General features: G+C 51.3%; 2 protein-coding genes across 3 annotated transcripts in view; both read right to left on the bottom strand.

The window, feature by feature from the left end:
* BIN3 (bridging integrator 3) overlaps positions 1–12,918 on the bottom strand; it is a 34,878-nt gene extending 21,960 nt beyond the window's left edge. For both annotated transcript variants that reach the window (XR_004082713.1, XM_031065223.1), the window contains exons 1-4: positions 12,875–12,918; positions 6,027–6,067; positions 5,368–5,429; positions 387–523 (exon numbers count right to left, since the gene is read on the bottom strand). Coding sequence is in view for 1 of the 2 variants with exons in the window: in XM_031065223.1 (XP_030921083.1) it covers positions 387–523; positions 5,368–5,395 (165 nt within the window). In the remaining variant the exon portion in view is untranslated. The remainder of the gene's footprint in view (positions 1–386; positions 524–5,367; positions 5,430–6,026; positions 6,068–12,874) is intronic.
* The window catches only part of EGR3 (early growth response 3), a 26,691-nt gene continuing 17,149 nt past the window's right edge, over positions 8,704–18,245 (bottom strand). Inside the window, exon 3 of the mRNA XM_031065222.1 lies at positions 8,704–8,723. Coding sequence (XP_030921082.1) covers positions 8,704–8,723 — 20 coding nt within the window. The remainder of the gene's footprint in view (positions 8,724–18,245) is intronic.

The raw sequence follows: 18,245 nt of genomic DNA, 5'->3' as shown, positions 1-18,245 counted from the left end.
GGGAGGAAATCTTTCACTGGGAAGGTGGGGAGAGGCTGGGATGGAATTCCCAGAGGAGCTGTGACTGCTCCATCCCTAGATGGGATTTTGGGAGGAAATCCTTCCCTGGGAGGGTGGGGAGAGGCTGGGATGGAATTCCCAGAGGAGCTGTGGCTGCCCCATCCCTGGAAATGTCCAAGGCCAGCTTGGAGGCACCTGGGACATTGTGGAGATTCAGAAAGTCTCCCCTGGGACAGCGGGAGGTGTCCCTGCCATGGCAGGGGGTGCAATGGGATGGGTTCAAATCCCCCCCAACCCCAACCACCCCATGATTCCAGGACACTCCCACCATTCCACGCCTCCAGGACACTCCCAGCACTCCCATTTTCCAGCCAAAGCCAATCCACCTTCTCCTGGTTGAAGGAGTCCATCCTCTTCATGGCCGTGTCGAAGGCCGTGACCATCTCGAGGAACGAGGGCTCCTGCTCACACAGGGGGTTGGACAGCAGGTCTGAGGAGATCTTCACTGCAGACTTGGACATGGCTGATGGAAAAGAAACCAGACAGGGTCACATTTCCCACTGCCAGGAGGGCAAAAATCAGGGAGCTGAGGCAGCCAGGAGGGGGTCAGCACAAGCTGGCGGGGAGATGCTCGGTGGAGGCTGAGAGAAAAGCAAGGAAAAGGCACCAATTCATTCATGTAAACACCCAGAGAAGTGTTTTTATATAAGTTAAGTCTGAAGCACTCCAATGTGAGGCTTGTGATGCTGCCAGAAATAATCCCAGACTAACAAAAGCACTGTTCTCTTAAAAAAAAACCAGAGATGGGGGTTTTTATACATCTTCTCTCGACAGACTATTAAGTGTCACTCTCAGCCTCACTACAGCTCTTCCGCAACGAGAAAAATCACAGTCCATTAAGTCTTTCAAATGGCTTTACAAAAAAACTCATGTATTTGAAGTGGATTTAGTGGGAAAGGACCAGACTGACAGGACTGGGAGACGAAGGTTTCTCTGTCCCTCTCCAAACACAAAGAGCAGGGACACAAGTTAAGTATTTCCCCCTCAATTATCTGATTTTTTTTGCCTGTAGAGAAGGAGCCAGGGGGAATATGAAGTCCCTACAGGCCCTGGGAGTGCCACCAAGAAATCCAGAAGCAGCAGGTCATGCTCTGACTGAGCATTCCACTTGTTTTCCGTCAGCCACATCCCTCTTTATCCAAACACTTGGTCTGCAAAGGGAAAATTCAATGACAGAGCCTCTACACAAACGAGCAAGACATCAGGGAAGGTACAGAATGGAAAAAAAGTCTAATCAAAGGGAAAGCATAAATATAAACAGAGATAAAATAGACTGAAAAAAAAAAAAGGCCAGAGGTACTAAAAAAAAAATGTTCTTTTTCCTCAGTGCTGGAAGCTATTCCAGTTGGAGATCACAAAGCCAGATGCTCGAGCTGTGCTTTGGAGGAGCTTTGGAAAGACTCCCTTAGATATTAAAAGTTAAAATCATCCCAATAATGGGGCTTAAGATCATAAATCAAGGGGTTAAACATTCTGATTGAAAGGTTACACACAATTATAACAGAGAGAGCTCAGAAGCTGCAGAGCTGGGGAGCTCAGTGCAGAATGAGCCTCTCACTCTGGGATAACAAAGCCACTGTATCCATCTATTATCCAAACATGAAGGCTTTGGGCATTTAAACCTTGAAACAGATGGGATAGAATCCATATGTGTGACCACATCTGAGCAGGGATTTGTGCCAGAACAGGACGGAGCTGAGAACAGCAGAACTCCTTTGGCTGGAAGAAAAATGAAATCTTCCTTGACAGGAAAGGATTGGAAGGGAACTGGAGGGAGGGAGTGGCAGGGTCACGCTGGGAGGTTGGGATTTGGGCATGTTCAGGGGGAATTTGGGGCAGGAATTTCCTCTGCATCAATGGGATCACCTGGAGAGAGCTGAAAAAGCGGGGTCTGAGAGCTCCAGGGCAGGAGAGAGAAGGACAAGGACAAGGACAAGGAGGAGAAGGAGGAAGAGGAGGAGGAGAAAGGATCTCCTGTCCCTCAGGGTGGCCTTCAGGGGGGTCTGCACTGCTCTTTTGCTCATTAAACATGTGAGATGTACCTCCAACTGATTATTCCAAAGGAGAGCTCTTACCTCCCGTTAAAGAACATCCTCCTGCTCCTTAAGATCCTATTTTGTCTGGAGAGAGGGTGGGGAAGGGGGTGAGTGATGCCCAGCTGTGGGACAGGGAGTGCTGCTAACAGCCTGTTTGCTGGTAGGGCAGTGAAGAGCCTGCCTGGGATATCTCTGTGCACAGGAATTCTCTTGTTCTGAGCTGAGCTTTTTGGGAAGAAGGTGGAGACTCAATCCACCAGTCCCACTTTGCCAGGGAGTGTGTGCAGGCAGTGAAGAACCAACCAAACCCCTGAGCTTGGAGGAAAGAGACAGGAGGGCAAAACTCTGCCATCCTCACCAGATTTGGGGGCTGGATGTTGGGAATGGGCACTGCCAGGATTGATCTGATCCACCTCCTCGGCAGGCTGTGTGCTAGCCTCTCCCTCCACTCACCATTTCAAGCCTTTAAATGAGAAATCAGATCATCCTGGCTCTGGCCAAGGCTCATTTGTGACTCTGCCATGTAACAGAACGGAAAAAGAAAGTCCTCCCACAGCTCCTCTGGGACTTGAAATGCTCCATATAAACAACGCCCACTGCAAGGGAGGGAGGGGAATCCTTAACAAGGAAAAACTTACCAAGGATCCCTGACAATGACCAGAGTCCTCAGAAAGGGCAGATTTCACCCTGGAAAAGAGTCCTGGGTGGCTGGTGCTTTTCCCACCCCTCTGCCCGTGCTGGGAAGGGTGGGAGAGCACGGGAAGAGCCTGGATCTGTGTTTGTGTCAGGCAATATCCACACACACACACACACACACAGACACAATTCTCGCGCACACACACACACACACAATATACACACACACACACACACACAGACACAATTCTCGCGCACACACACACACACACAATATACACACACACACACACACACAGACACAATTCTCGCGCACACACACACACACACAATATACACACACACACACACACACAGACACAATTCTCGCGCACACACACACACACACAATATACACACACACACACACACACAGACACAATTCTCGCGCACACACACACACACACAATATACACACACACACACACACACAGACACAATTCTCGCGCACACACACACACACACAATATACACACACACACACACACACAGACACAATTCTCGCGCACACACACACACACACAATATACACACACACACACACACACAGACACAATTCTCGCGCACACACACACACACACAATATACACACACACACACACACACAGACACAATTCTCGCGCACACACACACACACACAATATACACACACACACACACACACAGACACAATTCTCGCGCACACACACACACACACAATATACACACACACACACACACACAGACACAATTCTCGCGCACACACACACACACACAATATACACACACACACACACACACAGACACAATTCTCGCGCACACACACACACACACAATATACACACACACACACACACACAGACACAATTCTCGCGCACACACACACACACACAATATACACACACACACACACACACAGACACAATTCTCGCGCACACACACACACACACAATATACACACACACACACACACACAGACACAATTCTCGCGCACACACACACACACACAATATACACACACACACACACACACAGACACAATTCTCGCGCACACACACACACACACAATATACACACACACACACACACACAGACACAATTCTCGCGCACACACACACACACACAATATACACACACACACACACACACAGACACAATTCTCGCGCACACACACACACACACAATATACACACACACACACACACACAGACACAATTCTCGCGCACACACACACACACACAATATACACACACACACACACACACAGACACAATTCTCGCGCACACACACACACACACAATATACACACACACACACACACACAGACACAATTCTCGCGCACACACACACACACACAATATACACACACACACACACACACAGACACAATTCTCGCGCACACACACACACACACAATATACACACACACACACACACACAGACACAATTCTCGCGCACACACACACACACACAATATACACACACACACACACACACAGACACAATTCTCGCGCACACACACACACACACAATATACACACACACACACACACACAGACACAATTCTCGCGCACACACACACACACACAATATACACACACACACACACACACAGACACAATTCTCGCGCACACACACACACACACAATATTCACACACACACACACACACACTCAGGTGAGAGGCTGGAGCATGGACAGCCCCAGATCTGCCTCCCTCCCACTGCCCTGCCCTGCAGTGACCCCGATCCCACGGGATGAGCGCTGGCCCAGTGCAGCCCACACCTGTTTGTGCTGGTGCCTCTGCCTTGGCTCTGGAGCTGTGGGGGCCAGGCAGGGACTGCTCCAAACCACACGCTGGGAAAAACCATCTGGCTTTGGAACAGCTCTTTGCTGCAGGTTCAGTAACCAGCATCCAACAAATCCAGCTCCCAGCTCCCCTCTGCTGGATCCCCCTCTGGGCACAGCAGATTCCAACCAGAGGGATGTGAAGGGAGCTGGGGCATGGCACAGGACGCCTGCAAGGGCAGATGCCACCCCAAACGTGCAGGCAGAGCTGTTTATTGCTTCCTCCATCGCCCACTGCCACGAGGGGAAGCCAAAAGAAGCAGGCACCGAGGGAATGACCTGGGTTATTCCCAAAGGAGAGCTGCCAGGTCAGCATTTCCCACGGGAAACACGGCCAGCTGTGGCCAGCTGTGCCCCCCAGACCCATCCCACCTTCCTGGGGCTCCAGAGAGGGAGATGAGGGAGGGGAAAGGAGGTGAAAAAGCACTGCTGGCACAATAGGCTCAGCTGGAGCTGCTCCTGCTGGATAATGTGAGACCTGGAACCACGACTCCTGGGTTTTTTCAGTGGCAGAAACTGAGGCAAACAAAAGAAAGGGACTTGTGCAAGGCCATGGAGCTCAGGAGATGGGGACTGAGCCCGCAGCACTCCCTGTGTTCCCTGGGCTGAGCTGCCTCTCGCAGATGGCCTTGTAACTAAGCAAACTGAGTGGGACTGAGCTCTGGGATTTGTTTTCCAGACTTGTCACACATTACTCATGTGATCTCGAGAAAAGTCACTTCATCTCTCTGTGGCCAAGTTCACAGTCTATGTATCCTCCAGTCACTTACCCAAATCTGCATCTGTGCTTTTCTTCATATCCTTCTGAAGTTTTTTGGTCTGATCTTCCAATCTGAAAGATGGGAGAAAGAAGGCAAAGTCGGAATCTTGGAAAGAAAGAAACCCAAGTGTATCATACGTGCAACAAATCATTTACGGGCTGAATATGCTGGCTTCTGGTGGGAGTTAAAAATATCCAGGCAAGGCTTGATGAAGTTCAGTGCAGCTCAACCCTTTCGGGTTGTTTTCAGATGGTTTTTAACCTTTTCAAGTTGGTGATCTCTTATTCATAGTTCGCATATTTCCTGAAAGTTCTCACACTTAGCACAAATGGTAAAGCCAAATGCTTCCAGATGATCCCTGCGAGCTCCTGTGACACAGGCAGGATGGCAAAGCCACTCCTGGTCCTCTGAGGTGTTGGCCGCGGTTTCCTGGCAAATTGACACTTCTTTTTTTTTTTTTTTAAGCTGCCAGAATCTGCAACCCCACTGCAAATACTTCTGAGGACACCTTTGAACACTCAGAGAATCCCTGAAGAATTGGGAATTACAGGGCAGTGAGGGATTTGCTCACTGGGAAGAGCATCCCTGGCTAAAACTCCCTGGGAAGATGCAAGGAGAGGAGGGAAGCACGCGGCCGGTCCTGTCTGACCAGTGTGGTTGATACTCACTGCTGCAGCTTCCCATATTCCCTTTCAAAGTCTCTCTCCACCTGTGGAAAGAAGAGATGGAAATCAGCTCCAGGCGAGTGCAGGGCAGCCCTGGAGCGTGCAGGGAAAGCTGTCCCTGGGAAATGCTGAGCCGAGCCCAGCACAAGCTGCAGCTTTAATGGGGGTTACGCCTCAAAAGTAAAGGAAGTCTTGGGGATTTGGAGCTCCAGACTCTCTTGGAGCCAGCACCAAACATGTCAGCTCGAGCCAAGGACGTGCTCCAGGACATGGATTGGGAGCTGATGGAATAAGTGGGAATGCTAGAAAAGCAGGGAGGTCACAACCCAGCATGGCTCAGTGCTGAGGACAAACCCGTGCTCTCCCCCAAAAGCTGAGGGGAGCTGCTGCTCCTCCAGCCCCATTAAGGATGCTGAGGTGGGTCTGGCTGTTTCCTCCTTCCTCATCCTCAACACGACGGTGAAATTCCCCCTAAACCACCATGTCTGCATTATTCACCCCCTCCACACACTCCTTACCCCTACAACAGCTCCCTCCCATGAGATTCTTGGGCTGGAGCACAATCCCAGTGGACTGTGACACCTCCAAAAGACTTCTGAACCCTGTGCTCCGAGCTCCGAGCTCCAGCACAGCCTTCTCCCGATGCTACCTCAGTGCCTGCTCCCTCCTACTTGCTAGCTGGCAGCAAACCTCCAGCGATAGGAGATATTTTAAGGAACTTTCTTTCCATGCTGACTGTTTTAACACACTTAAAACATTCATTCCACACCTCGTCAACCAGAGAAGCAAATGGATTTCAATTGACCAGCCAAGAGTAAATCCGTGCGCGTTTGTTGTCATGGGATCAGCGCTGGGTTCACTCGTGTTGTCAAGCTCCCGTGCTATTAAGGAAATGCAGAGTGCTGGGAGCAGCCAGGACTAGAAGGATCCAAAGGTTTGTTCCAATTCTTCCTGCTGGCCCTGAGATTTCAATCCCAGGCTTGATGCAGCACCACAATTTAATGGGGATGTTTGCTTTTCAAGGAGAATTGCTGTTAAAAGCTTGAGGGTTAAAGATGGAGATTTTCTTAAAATCTCCTTCTTTAAACATCTTTTTGGGCTGCACTTGAACTCCAGCAGCCTGATCTGAGGGCAGGCAGTGCCCAGCCACATTCCAGCCCCATCCCAGCGCCCAGCTGTCCTCGCCATCCGCTCCCACCATCCGGGGGATGCGAGCTGGGCTCTCTCCCCCCGCCATCCCTCTGCTCCAAAAAACCCTCCCAGGAGCTCCAGCTCCCTTTTCGTGCTGCTAAAATTGGGTGCTGGAGAGAACAGACACGGAGCAGTGTGGGGGCAGCTCACACGACTTGTGCCTGGCGTTCGGGGAGCGCAGAAATCCGCGGCAGCTGGCGCCCTGCAGGTCAGGTAACCAGCACATAGTAAAACTCACCCTCCATCCCCGTGCCTGTTCCGGCTGCTAAAATATCCAGGGACTGTTGCACTCTATAAATAGGCCTTAGGTGTGAATTGTTTTGGTTGCAAACCGCACAGGGCCGGGCACGACTCAAGAATGTGCCCCCCTTTGAAAGGCTGGGGGTGTCGTTCCCTTATTGTTGCCTCTCTGTGGTTAGGAGGATCTGCTCAGCAACCAATTCCTCCAAAAGCTTTGGCTGTGGAATACCTGTAAATATTCAGGGTTTCTGGCCCTTTTTTGCTGTCAGATTTGCCCGTTTCTGTGCAATAAGCAAAAGGCATCATGCCTTAATGGATATGGAGCAGCTTGCAGGGCCTGAAGGGGCTCCAGGAGAGCTGGAGAGGGACTGGGGACAAGGGATGGAGGGACAGGACACAGGGAATGGCTCCCACTGCCACAGGGCAGGGATGGATGGGATTTGGGGCAGGAATTCCTAGGGAAGCTGTGGCTGCTCCATCCCTGGAAGTGTCCAAGGCCAGCTTGGAGCACCCTGGGATAGTGGAAGGTGTCCCTGCACATGGCAGGGGGTGGAACAAGATGAGTTTAACACTCCCTTCCCACCCAAACCATTCTGGGGCTTTAGGATTCATTCCATAAAGACAAAACCTCCCCACCCTGCAACCCTCTGGGTGCTGTGAACCCCTCAGACCTCCAGAGCTCCCCCAAGCCCCCACCCCAGGAGGTGCCTGAGCAGGATCCACATGGGATCGAGGTGACTCCACACAGACACACTTCAGCTGCCCAGCCTGACTCACATCCCCAGCCCCATCTCTCTGAGACAGCTGCCCAAGGATTGCTCTTATTTTTCACGCCCACAGGCAGCAACTGGCTCCCAGTCCCCACAGGCTGCTCCAGAGCTCCCCCAAGCCCCCACCCCAGGAGGTGCCTGAGCAGGATCCACATGGGATCGAGGTGACTCCACACAGACACACTTCAGCTGCCCAGCCTGACTCACATCCCCAGCCCCATCTCTCTGAGACAGCTGCCCAAGGATTGCTCTTATTTTTCACGCCCACAGGCAGCAACTGGCTCCCAGTCCCCACAGTCTGCGAGCTCAGGGAGCCTCCCAGCCGTGGCTGGAGCCCGGGTATCCCACAAAAACAGAGGGAAAAGCTGCTCTCACGTGCTCCCACCCCGCAGAGTCACAGGCAGAGCCCTGCAAGGAGGACAAGCTGGGAACATTTTGCAGAGCACACAGTAATTCCCACTCCCAGCAGCTCTCCACGGTCACACGCAGCCGACAGAGGCTGTGGAGAGGATTATCACGTTAAGAGTAACGAGAACAAGAAGTACAGGCAAGAAAATTACAATATCCTGAAGGGAAGTTTCCGTATTATTAAAATAATCCCACTGCTCTGCAGCCTCTTTCTGAAAACTCCAAATCAAACCACACTTTCTGTATTGAACTTTTTTTTTTTTTTTTCTTCCAGGCACAGGGGCTGGGTAATGCAAAAATCGCTCGTCTCGGGGTTTTTTATTTAAATCTACATCAAGAGCGACGAGCGCTCGAAAGCTTTGAAATAAAACAACGTTCTCTCCTTCACCCAGTTCTTTTTTTTTTTTGTTTGCAAACACTGGGCCTCCCACCTGTGATCAGATCCCTCCTGCTTGAAGGGCAGGATCATCACCACCACCCTGGTTATGAGGCAATGGAGCAAGATTGAAGCCAACACTACAAAGAGATGGAAATGAGGGACTGTGAGGAACCTTCCTATCCCCCTGGGGTTCATGTTTTTTCCTGGAGGAGGAAGATGAGCTGATTTCTGCATCTTCCAGTGGTCTCAGCATCTTTGTGGATCTTGGGAAAAAGAGGGAAGTGTTTCCTTCTTCCTCTTCTCCAAAAAAAAAGTGAAACACATAGAAATTAGAACTAAGATTTTCTGCTGAGCTTCTGCCATCCCATCAAGAATTTCAAGGCAAGTCCCATGGGTGAATATTCTGAGCCAGAGCTGAAGAGTGCAGGTGGATCTGGGATGTCACAGCCTCCACCCAGCAAGATCTCCACATCCCCATCCTGCAAGAAAGCTTCCCAGAAAAGTGGCAAAGGGAAAAAGGAGGCACCTCCCAACTGCAGAGACCAATTTGGCCAGAAAAGATTGAAGGAAAATGAGCAAAACTATTCAACTGGCATCACTTGAATTCACCCCAGCATTCCCATGACATTTACTCCACTGTTTTGGGATTTCCGGCTCGCTGGTGGAGCCCAATGGAAAGGTGCTGCAGTGGAATCCTGCTGCTCACGGAGCTCCTCCGTCCGACATCCCTGGGGAAGGCAGAGCTGCTGGGATGAGTCAAGGAAAGGAGGTTTGGCAGCTCAGGTCTCCAGTCCCTGCCAAGCTGACTCAGGCCAGCAAGGAGGAGGAGGAGGGTGAGTGGTCTGAGTCAGCCCAGGCCAGAGCAGGGCCGAGGGAAGCAGGGAGGGAGGTGGGATAAAACCTCACTGGGGGATGCAGGGCCGGCTCTGCTCCCCAGCTCCTGCCTGCTTGGATCATCCCAGCCCCGGTGAAGGGCAGGGAACAACCTGGGGGGACACAGGTGAACTTCAGCTGCAGCTGCAGGAGAGCTGGGGAGACGAGACAGCTCCGACGGCAGCGCAGCCTCTGCTGGGAGCGGAGCTGTCCCGAGGGAGGGCAGAACATCTCTGCCATAAGAGGCTTCGTGGCAGAGCAATAAACATGGAGAGATATAATTCTAACAGGTTTAACTCCTATCACTGGGCATTAGTTTAATTGGGCTGTGGGCCCGTGGCCCTGCTGACAGCAGGTCCTCTCGGAGCACTAGATCCTCCCACCCGGCTCCCAGAGCCCGGTGACAGCTGCTCTTTTCAGGCAAGAGGAGGGGAGAGATTAGGCTGTCTGCAATTGGATTTGCAGGTTAAGGTGGAAACAAAGCACAGCCATGTCTGGGGAGGGGGAGATCACCTCAGTTCACCAGCTGATATTTTCTACCAGGGTTTCCTTCTCCCTCAAGAGCTAAACTGTGGCTGACACCGTGCCCTTCTCCAAAGGATCACAGGCGAGTGGGCACAGGGAGTCATGACTAATTCCTCGGCAGCCCAGGCAAATTGCTTTTCAGGACTACTCCCGGCCTAGATCTGACACCAGCCCCAGCACTGAGACAACAAAAAAGCCTCTCTGGCTCGCTGAGCCTCTCGGCAAAGCCTCCCCCCTCTCCTGACTGCACTCCCAGGCCTCATGGACAGCCAAAGAGGTTACATCCTCACAAACGCTGCTTTTTTTTTTTATCCTTCCCCCTCACCTCCTCTTTTGTGGTCTGGTCTCTGTGAGTGGGAGATCCTCTACCCACAACCACTTCCCTTCTGATGGGCTTGGGATGCAGCCCTGGAGATGCCACACCTTCCCACTTCCTGCAGCCCAACATCTGGAACATCCCAGCCCTCGGCTGCTGCTGCTGTTCCCCAACGCCTGCACAGATGGAGCAGCTCAGCCAGCAACTGGGAGGTAAATTTGGGGGCCTGCAGCTCAAAGCAGCCCCATCCCTTGCACAGCACTGCACATGGAATGCCTGATCCTGGGGGATATCCGTGGTTTCCTGCTGTTTGTTCTCCTTTGAAGAGCTGCACTCTACACTGGGTGTGAAGTTCCAAGGTTTTGGGCTTTCTGTTTTCTGCTTTCCCTGTATCTGGTGCCTGGAGAGCAAAACCACCACCACCATCATCATCATCATCATCATTCCAGGGCAAGTGGAAGCCTTTTAGAAATCAACTTTGTTGACACTGAATCTTGTTCCTTGTTCCTAGGGAGCTGAGGAAGGAAGGAAGGAAAAGGAAAAGGCCTGGAAAGGCTCTGGGTGCTGAATGAACCTCTGCCTGCCGGATATTCTGAGCTGTTCTATTTAATACACACACATGTATATATAAGCAAAGGCTGCCAACTGCTTCAGAACAGCACATTCCAGCAGCTCCGGGGAAGGGAAGATCTCAGAGGTGCCACCACTCATCTGCAGGGAGCCTGAGCACAGAGACGGCTGATTTCAGGGGAGAAAAACCTCTAAAAGGGGAGGGAAACAGCAAGGAAACGGAATGTATTAAACTGGGATGTGAGAATGGGTGGGTGGGAGATGCCCAGCAGAGCTGGCCAAGACACCCAGAACCGCAGAGCAGTTGGTTCTTGCCCCAGCCTCGAAGGACATCGGCACTGGGAGCACTGGGAAAGGCAAAATATTGTACAGCAAGGAATGTGGGGCTCCTGACACGAGCTGGGAGAGGTGTGAAGGGCCGAGGCTGGGCTGCCTCACCTGAGGGACCACAGGCAGCAGCACTTTGCTGGTGGATCACCAGCCCCTGGAAAAGGGCAGCCGAAAACACGGGAAAACCACGGAGGAATTTTACCAGTCCTCATCTTCGTCGCTTGCCTGGCTTAAATTCTGTACTGACAGTTGGGAGCTGTTACAGAAAATTGCTGCTCCACGGCAGCAGACAACCACCAAATCCTTTAAAATAAAACATGACAATCAAGCCTTGAAGGGAGTGGTGGGATTAGCCCCCTGCCTCCAGGGAAAATGTCATGTCCCAAGGAGAAACTGCCCCACAAACACGGGTGCCCACGCATCCTGCGGAATTAGCTGGGTGTCCTGGAGAGGAAGGATCAGGGATGTCAGTCTGTGCAGGGGATTAGGGCACCAGTGCCAGCAGAGGGACAAGCTCTGCCCCACGCTGCCTCTCAGGGCTCCCTTTTTAGAGCAGGTGTCCAGGTGAGTTTTCAGGGCCAGCTCCTGGGAGGTTCCACAGCTTTTTTTTGGCATGGGACAAATGCAAAGCCAAGCTGCTTAAGAAGGGAAAATACCACAGCCAGCTGCAAGCAGCAGCACTTGGGGTAGGAGCCTCAAATCCACGGGAATACAAAATGCTTTTTTAATTTGCTTTTAAAGCAAATGCTGTGCAGCACAAATTAATTCACGCCCGAGCACTAAGCATCTCAGCTTATAAGCCTTTCTTTGGAAACAGTTATATTCAGCGATCTGAACCACTCCTCCTCCTCCATCTGCTCCAAAAGGATGAACAAACAAGCCATTGCTGAAAGAAGGAAGGAAGGAAGGAAGGAAGCAAACCCGTTCAGCCATCTCCGAGGAAAACTGTGCCAGACCAAGAGAGCTCTTTTCCCCTACCCCGCACACACGCACACACCCCTCCCAAAAACAAAAAATTTTTTTTTAAAAATTAAGATTTCAACAGATCCCAAACCAAAATATTCTGCCTGCATGGGGCTCCCCCTCGCTCCTCGCACGAGGAGCCGAGCGCTGGTCACACGCGGCAACAGGTTCTGCTGCTCCAGCTCCCTCCCACACGCTGCAAAATGGGACGAGTCAAAGTGCTGGCTTGACTCATCAGCCACATGATCCAAGGCTGGAGCTAAAAAGGGGGAACTGGTTTACTCACTGTCTTGGGTACAATCTGTTTCTTGGGCTGCCCGATCTTGAACGGGATCCTGGAAAAGAGAGAGGAGAAGGGAATGTGTGAGCAGCGCTGGTGCTGGGCACGGGGCTGGGGGTGGCTCTGGGGGGCAGCAGGGGGTGTCCCGGGCTGGCAGCCCCTCATTCCAGGCACTGGGCACCCCCCAGAGAGGGAAAGGCTGGGAGAGACTGTGGGGAGACTTCTCAGCATTGCAGAGGGGCAGCTCTCTGATCCCTGCTCTGTGACAGTGACAGCATCAGGGAACGGCTGGAGCTGCACCAAGGGAGAGCCAGGTTGGATTTGAGGGAAAGATTCTTCCCCCAAAGGCTGGAATAAGCACTGGGACAGCTGCCAGAGCTCCAGAAGCATTTGGACAACAGTCTCAGGGATGCCCAGGGTGGGATTTTGGGGTGTCTGTGCAGGGCTGGATGGTCCTTGTGGGTCCCTTTGATACCCCCAGAGCCAGTGCCACCCCTGAGGTCATCCCCACACAACCTCCCTGCAGCCCAAAGCAAGGCAAGGATGCTCCACAAGCAGCTGAAGAACCCACTCTGCTTCAAACCAAATCTGCCGGGGAGGAAAACATAATACTAAAAAAAAAATCCCAAACAAAGCCCGTAAATATTTAGAAAGAGGATATTAAAAAAAGTAACAAGCCGGTGTCTGGAGCTGAGAGCTGCTTCAAAGGATTCCTCTGCTCCAACAGCTGGAGGAGAGGCTCACCTGCCAGCACAGCCTTCATTCTTAAAATCCCTAATTCCCAGGAAAATCTGGGTTACCTGAATGAGAAGAGTACTCTAAATAAATTCCACAACATATGTAAGGGTGGCTGGGTCAGCTGGGAGCAACCACGCAGGCAGCCTGAAAATAATTGGATTTCTTTCACCTATCAGTATAATGAAAATCCAGGAATTCAACTGCTGTTGTCAATGGATTTAATTAAGTTAAAGAGGTGCTGCTTGGTTAAAGCATCTCAGCCAAAATCTCCCAATGTTTTCTGGGTTGTGATGCTTTAAATAAATAGAAAAAATTGAGGTCATAATGACATTAAAGTGTTTTTTGCCAAAGAAGCTTCACCTACAGCTCAGCTTCATCCTATTCCATTCCAATGGAATCTTCCACTTCCAATTTCCCATCCCAAATCTGCACCAGGACCTTCTGGGAAAATGTCTGAGTCCCCTCCTGAGAATTTGGACTGGACCAGCCCAAATTCTCATGCTGCTACACAAAACTTGAGATAAAACCATGGATTTTGGGACTGTGTTGCTGCCTCCCAGTCTGGCTTTTCCCACTGCTGCTTTTCCTTTTGCTTCCCACCAGCTCCACTTCCAAGTCCCAGTACTGCTCCATCCAACAGCTTGACCCCCAGGAAACGTTTTCATCAGTGTAACCTGCTGGAAAATCCAACTGTGTGCAACAGGAGAAGGAATTTGCAATGGAAGAAGGGGCAGGACGAAGCAAAAAACCCTGATTATCCAAACTCCAAACCCTGCTCTTCCCACTTTTCCCGTTGTTTTCAAACCAAGGCTGTAATTACCCACCTGGAATAATCCAGGGCTGCACCCCCTGTGACCCTCCCTGAGCAGCTCTGGAGCCAACCTGAGTCACCAGGTTTAAATTTAAATTTTTTTTCAGGAGAACTTCCTGTTTATGGTTCTCCACCAAGACCCGTGTAATTTTGGGTTTAACCCTTTCCAGCTCCTGTGGCAGTGTGAATCACCCTGCTTTTATAAACAAACATCACTCTGCTGTATAATTTCCCTGTCAATAACCGGGGGTGTGGTGCCTTACAGGAAGAAAACAAAAATATATGGATTTTTTTTCCTTTGTGTTTTCCTCTGTGGGTCAAATATAAACCAAAATGAGGCACCTCCCGCCTGCCATCCACAGCCAGGTGCTGTCACTTGATGTTTTTGGAAGTGATGGCATCAACTTGGTGGTGAAAGGATAAAAAAAAAATGAGGATTTTACTCAGGGGAGTGTTATCCCACTTAAAACCAGTTTGCCATTCTCTGGCAGGGCGGGACAAGCAAGGAGCTGGAGCCAGGTTGGTTCCTAGTGAGAAAGGACAATTAAAAAGGTGATTAAAGAATTACCTGTGCACAACCTGCCCCTCTGGGGGGCACAGAGAGCATCCCAAAGTCGTGTTGTCCACTGGAAAAATGGTTCAAAATCCAGGGAATTTGGTACCAAGAGGGATGTGGGGTAGGAAAAGCCATTGGTTGGGGATCAGAGCTGGGAAGGGAAGGCAGAGGGAGCACAGGGGGTCCTGCTCCATCCCATTCCCCATCCTCACCCCACCAAAGAACCCCAAAAATCCCTTTTCTTCTCCCAGAAACAAAGGGAAGCCAATGGAGCTCTGCAAATCTCCAGTGCAGCAGTAAATATCTCTATCAGCATCGTGATGCCACTTGGTAATTATGTCTGTCTCAGTAAAACCTCTAAAAAAATAACCCTGTGCAAGTCAGGTCTGTTCCTCAATTATTGGAGGTTTTTGTTCTATTTTACAATTTTACATAATTTTCCTGGTTTTTAAATCACTGCCTTTTAATATGATTCTCTGGGAGGGTGGGGGGGGGGAGATGGATGAGCAGGAAAGAAAGAAGGAAGAAAAAAAAAAAAAGATGAAAGGTATGGATTTTATTGGAGCTTTTAAACCAAATGGATTCACCCCACGCCTCAAACCTGCTGCTGGCACCGAAGTTTTGTCCCTCTGGGAGTTGTGTCCCTGCCCGCAAAATCGTGGGGGGACAAAGTGCAGCTGAGACAGCAACAGCACAACCATTTGCTTCAAAATTAAGAGGTTAGAAAACGCATGATGGGGGATAATACAAATAAACCAGGGGGAGGTGGATCCATATCCATCACTGCCATGAATTCCACGGATCTCCCTGGTACCTTCAAAGCTGAGCCTGGCTCTATAAACACCAAAGAAAAACCAGAATCGGTGCTGCTTTTTTTTTTTTTTTTTTTTTCCTGATGTCTCGTTTCTGCTGAGCGAGAGAAAGCTGGGGTTGTGTTTGGGGTGTGAAATCCCTTGAAATCCCGTTCCTGAAGAGCCGAGCGCGCTGAGTCACAGGCGGAGCGTTCCCAGCCCGCGGGGCTGGGGGAGCACCCCAGCCCCTCACAGCCCCCTCCCTGCCAGGGCACCTGGAGTTTGGGAAAGCAGCAGGGTTCAGGGGGGAGGGAGGAGGGTGAAACACTGCAGGGAGAGGGTGGGAAGAGCTTGAAGTAAGGGAAAAAAGTGTGGGTGGAGAGAATCCTGCGAGCTCTACTCGGGGATGCTCAGGAACCCCAGGGAGGGGAAGGTGGGAGAAGCTGTGGCTGATTTTCTCTGAAGTTTCCCCAGCAATCTCATCTATTTACTTGGCTTTTCCATGTGCAAACGCAGGGCCACACACACCAAAGCAGTTGATTCTCCTCTGGATGCACAGGAGAGTTGGAAACAAACCTCCCAGGCATGGGGGGGGATACAGCTCCATGAGGCCTGCAGGGAGCTGCAGTTTAAAACATGGAGCTCCCACTGCCCAGCATCCCTGGAAGGCAGGAATTGCCAGCAGGAACCACTCAATCCCTGCTAAATTAGGGAGGAATGGTCCTTTCCTAGGGTGGACATCAAACCCTGGCATCACCCCCTGGCCGTGGGGAGCTGGGATGGAGCTCAGAGCCTGCCCAGGGGATAAATTCCCTGTGGGATGTGATTCTTTTTCCCAGCTCATTCCAGCTCAACACGGCTTCACCACCCCTAATCAGGCCCCAGAAGACCCTTGGCAGATAAGCAAGGGATAAACACCAAATATTTTCACCCACAGTTGATAAAATGCTCTCCCTGGGGATGCTGAGCTGCCAGGCAGGGATTGGGAAGGGAGGGAAGGATGGACAGATGGATGGACAGGCAGGGATGGGGACAGCAGAGAGTGGGGCAGGTTGGATGTTAATTAATTTGGGAAAAGTGACACCGAGCCTTTGAATTCAATATTCCTGCCCCAGGTGGGCACAAGTGGCGTTTGCAGGGGACCCTCAGGCCCCACTTTGGTATGAACTGGTGGCCAAAACTGGTTTGTACTGGTACCACTGCCAGACCACCGACTAAATCCATGTTTTGTGGGAAGTGCCCGCTTCCCGTGGAAAGTTTCAGGGATTTTTTTCCCTTTTTCTCTCTCTCTCACTGAAACCCCAAGCGCCAGCATAGCCTGGATGCCCGCCAGAGCTTCTCATTCTTTGAATTTCCACCAAAAATCTCAATTCCTTCACCGGAAAGAAACCTCTCAGTGCCTGCAGGCAGGAGGATGACACCCAGCCTCCCGCGCTGCCAGGGTGACCCTGACCCTCCAAGCCTGGTTTTCCCAAGGATTTTGGCACGTGGGATGATGAGGGATTCTACAAAGCCATCCCTTTACACCTGATCCTCTGTGCAGACAAAAATCACTCCAAAGCTATCACAGAAATTGGGTCCTTCCCTTTGGAAGTTGCTGGGTTGGGAATGGATTCAGCTGCATCCAGAGAAGCTGCCTGGTCAGAAAAGCTGCCTGGCCATGGGATCAGCTCTATCCCAGAGGGATCAAAGTGTTCCTGCAAACACTTCCACCAGGAAGGTCGGGAGCACTCCAGGAAGGATGTGAACCTTCACTTTCCCACTTTGCTACAGAGTGAAGAACTTGGTTGAGCTTCTCCTCCCCCTCCGCTTGGGTGAAGCTTCCCTGAGGGATGGAGGTGTTAGGGAAGGACTTTTCCATCACAGGAAGTTCAAATGAAGCTGAGAGACCTTTCCTGAGCAGCATTCCCAAGTCTCATGCCAGCCAGCACAAGGAGAGGGAACACTGCACACCAAAATCCTGGAAACCTGGATTGGGCTCCCTAAAACCACCCAAATTCCCGGCCAGGAGGGGATGGCAGCCGTGCCCAGGTGAGGCAGGCAGGAGGGCACGCTCAGGTTAGGCGTGAATCTCCCGGATGCCTCCTCGCTGCGCTCCAGGCGTGTCCATGGAAACCGCAGGCACCGTCCCACCCCGCTCCCCCCTCCCGGGAACTCATGGCAACCGCTCCAAACACAGCGCCGAGGCAAAAAAAAAAAGGAAAAAAAAAAAAAAAAGAGAGAGAAAAAAAGGAAAAAAAAAAATTATTCCAACGGATCACAAACAGCTTCTGTCGAGGGAGACTCTGCGCCAAATCCCAGTTTGGGTGCTCTCCTCGAGGAGATGAGAGGGGAGGTCACGGGCTGGGGAGAGGAGGGATGTAGGGATGGGATCCCTCGGAATGAACCAGGTGAGTGCTCCCACCTGGATTTCAGCCCCATCCTTGGGAACTTGGAAGCTTTAAGGCACGCAGGGATGTCAGGGTGAGCCGCTGCAGCAGC

Source organism: Geospiza fortis, unplaced genomic scaffold (assembly GCF_000277835.1).
Source record: "Geospiza fortis unplaced genomic scaffold, GeoFor_1.0 scaffold1250, whole genome shotgun sequence".
NCBI lineage: Eukaryota > Metazoa > Chordata > Aves > Passeriformes > Thraupidae > Geospiza > Geospiza fortis.
This window is presented reverse-complemented; position numbering and strand designations above follow the sequence as displayed.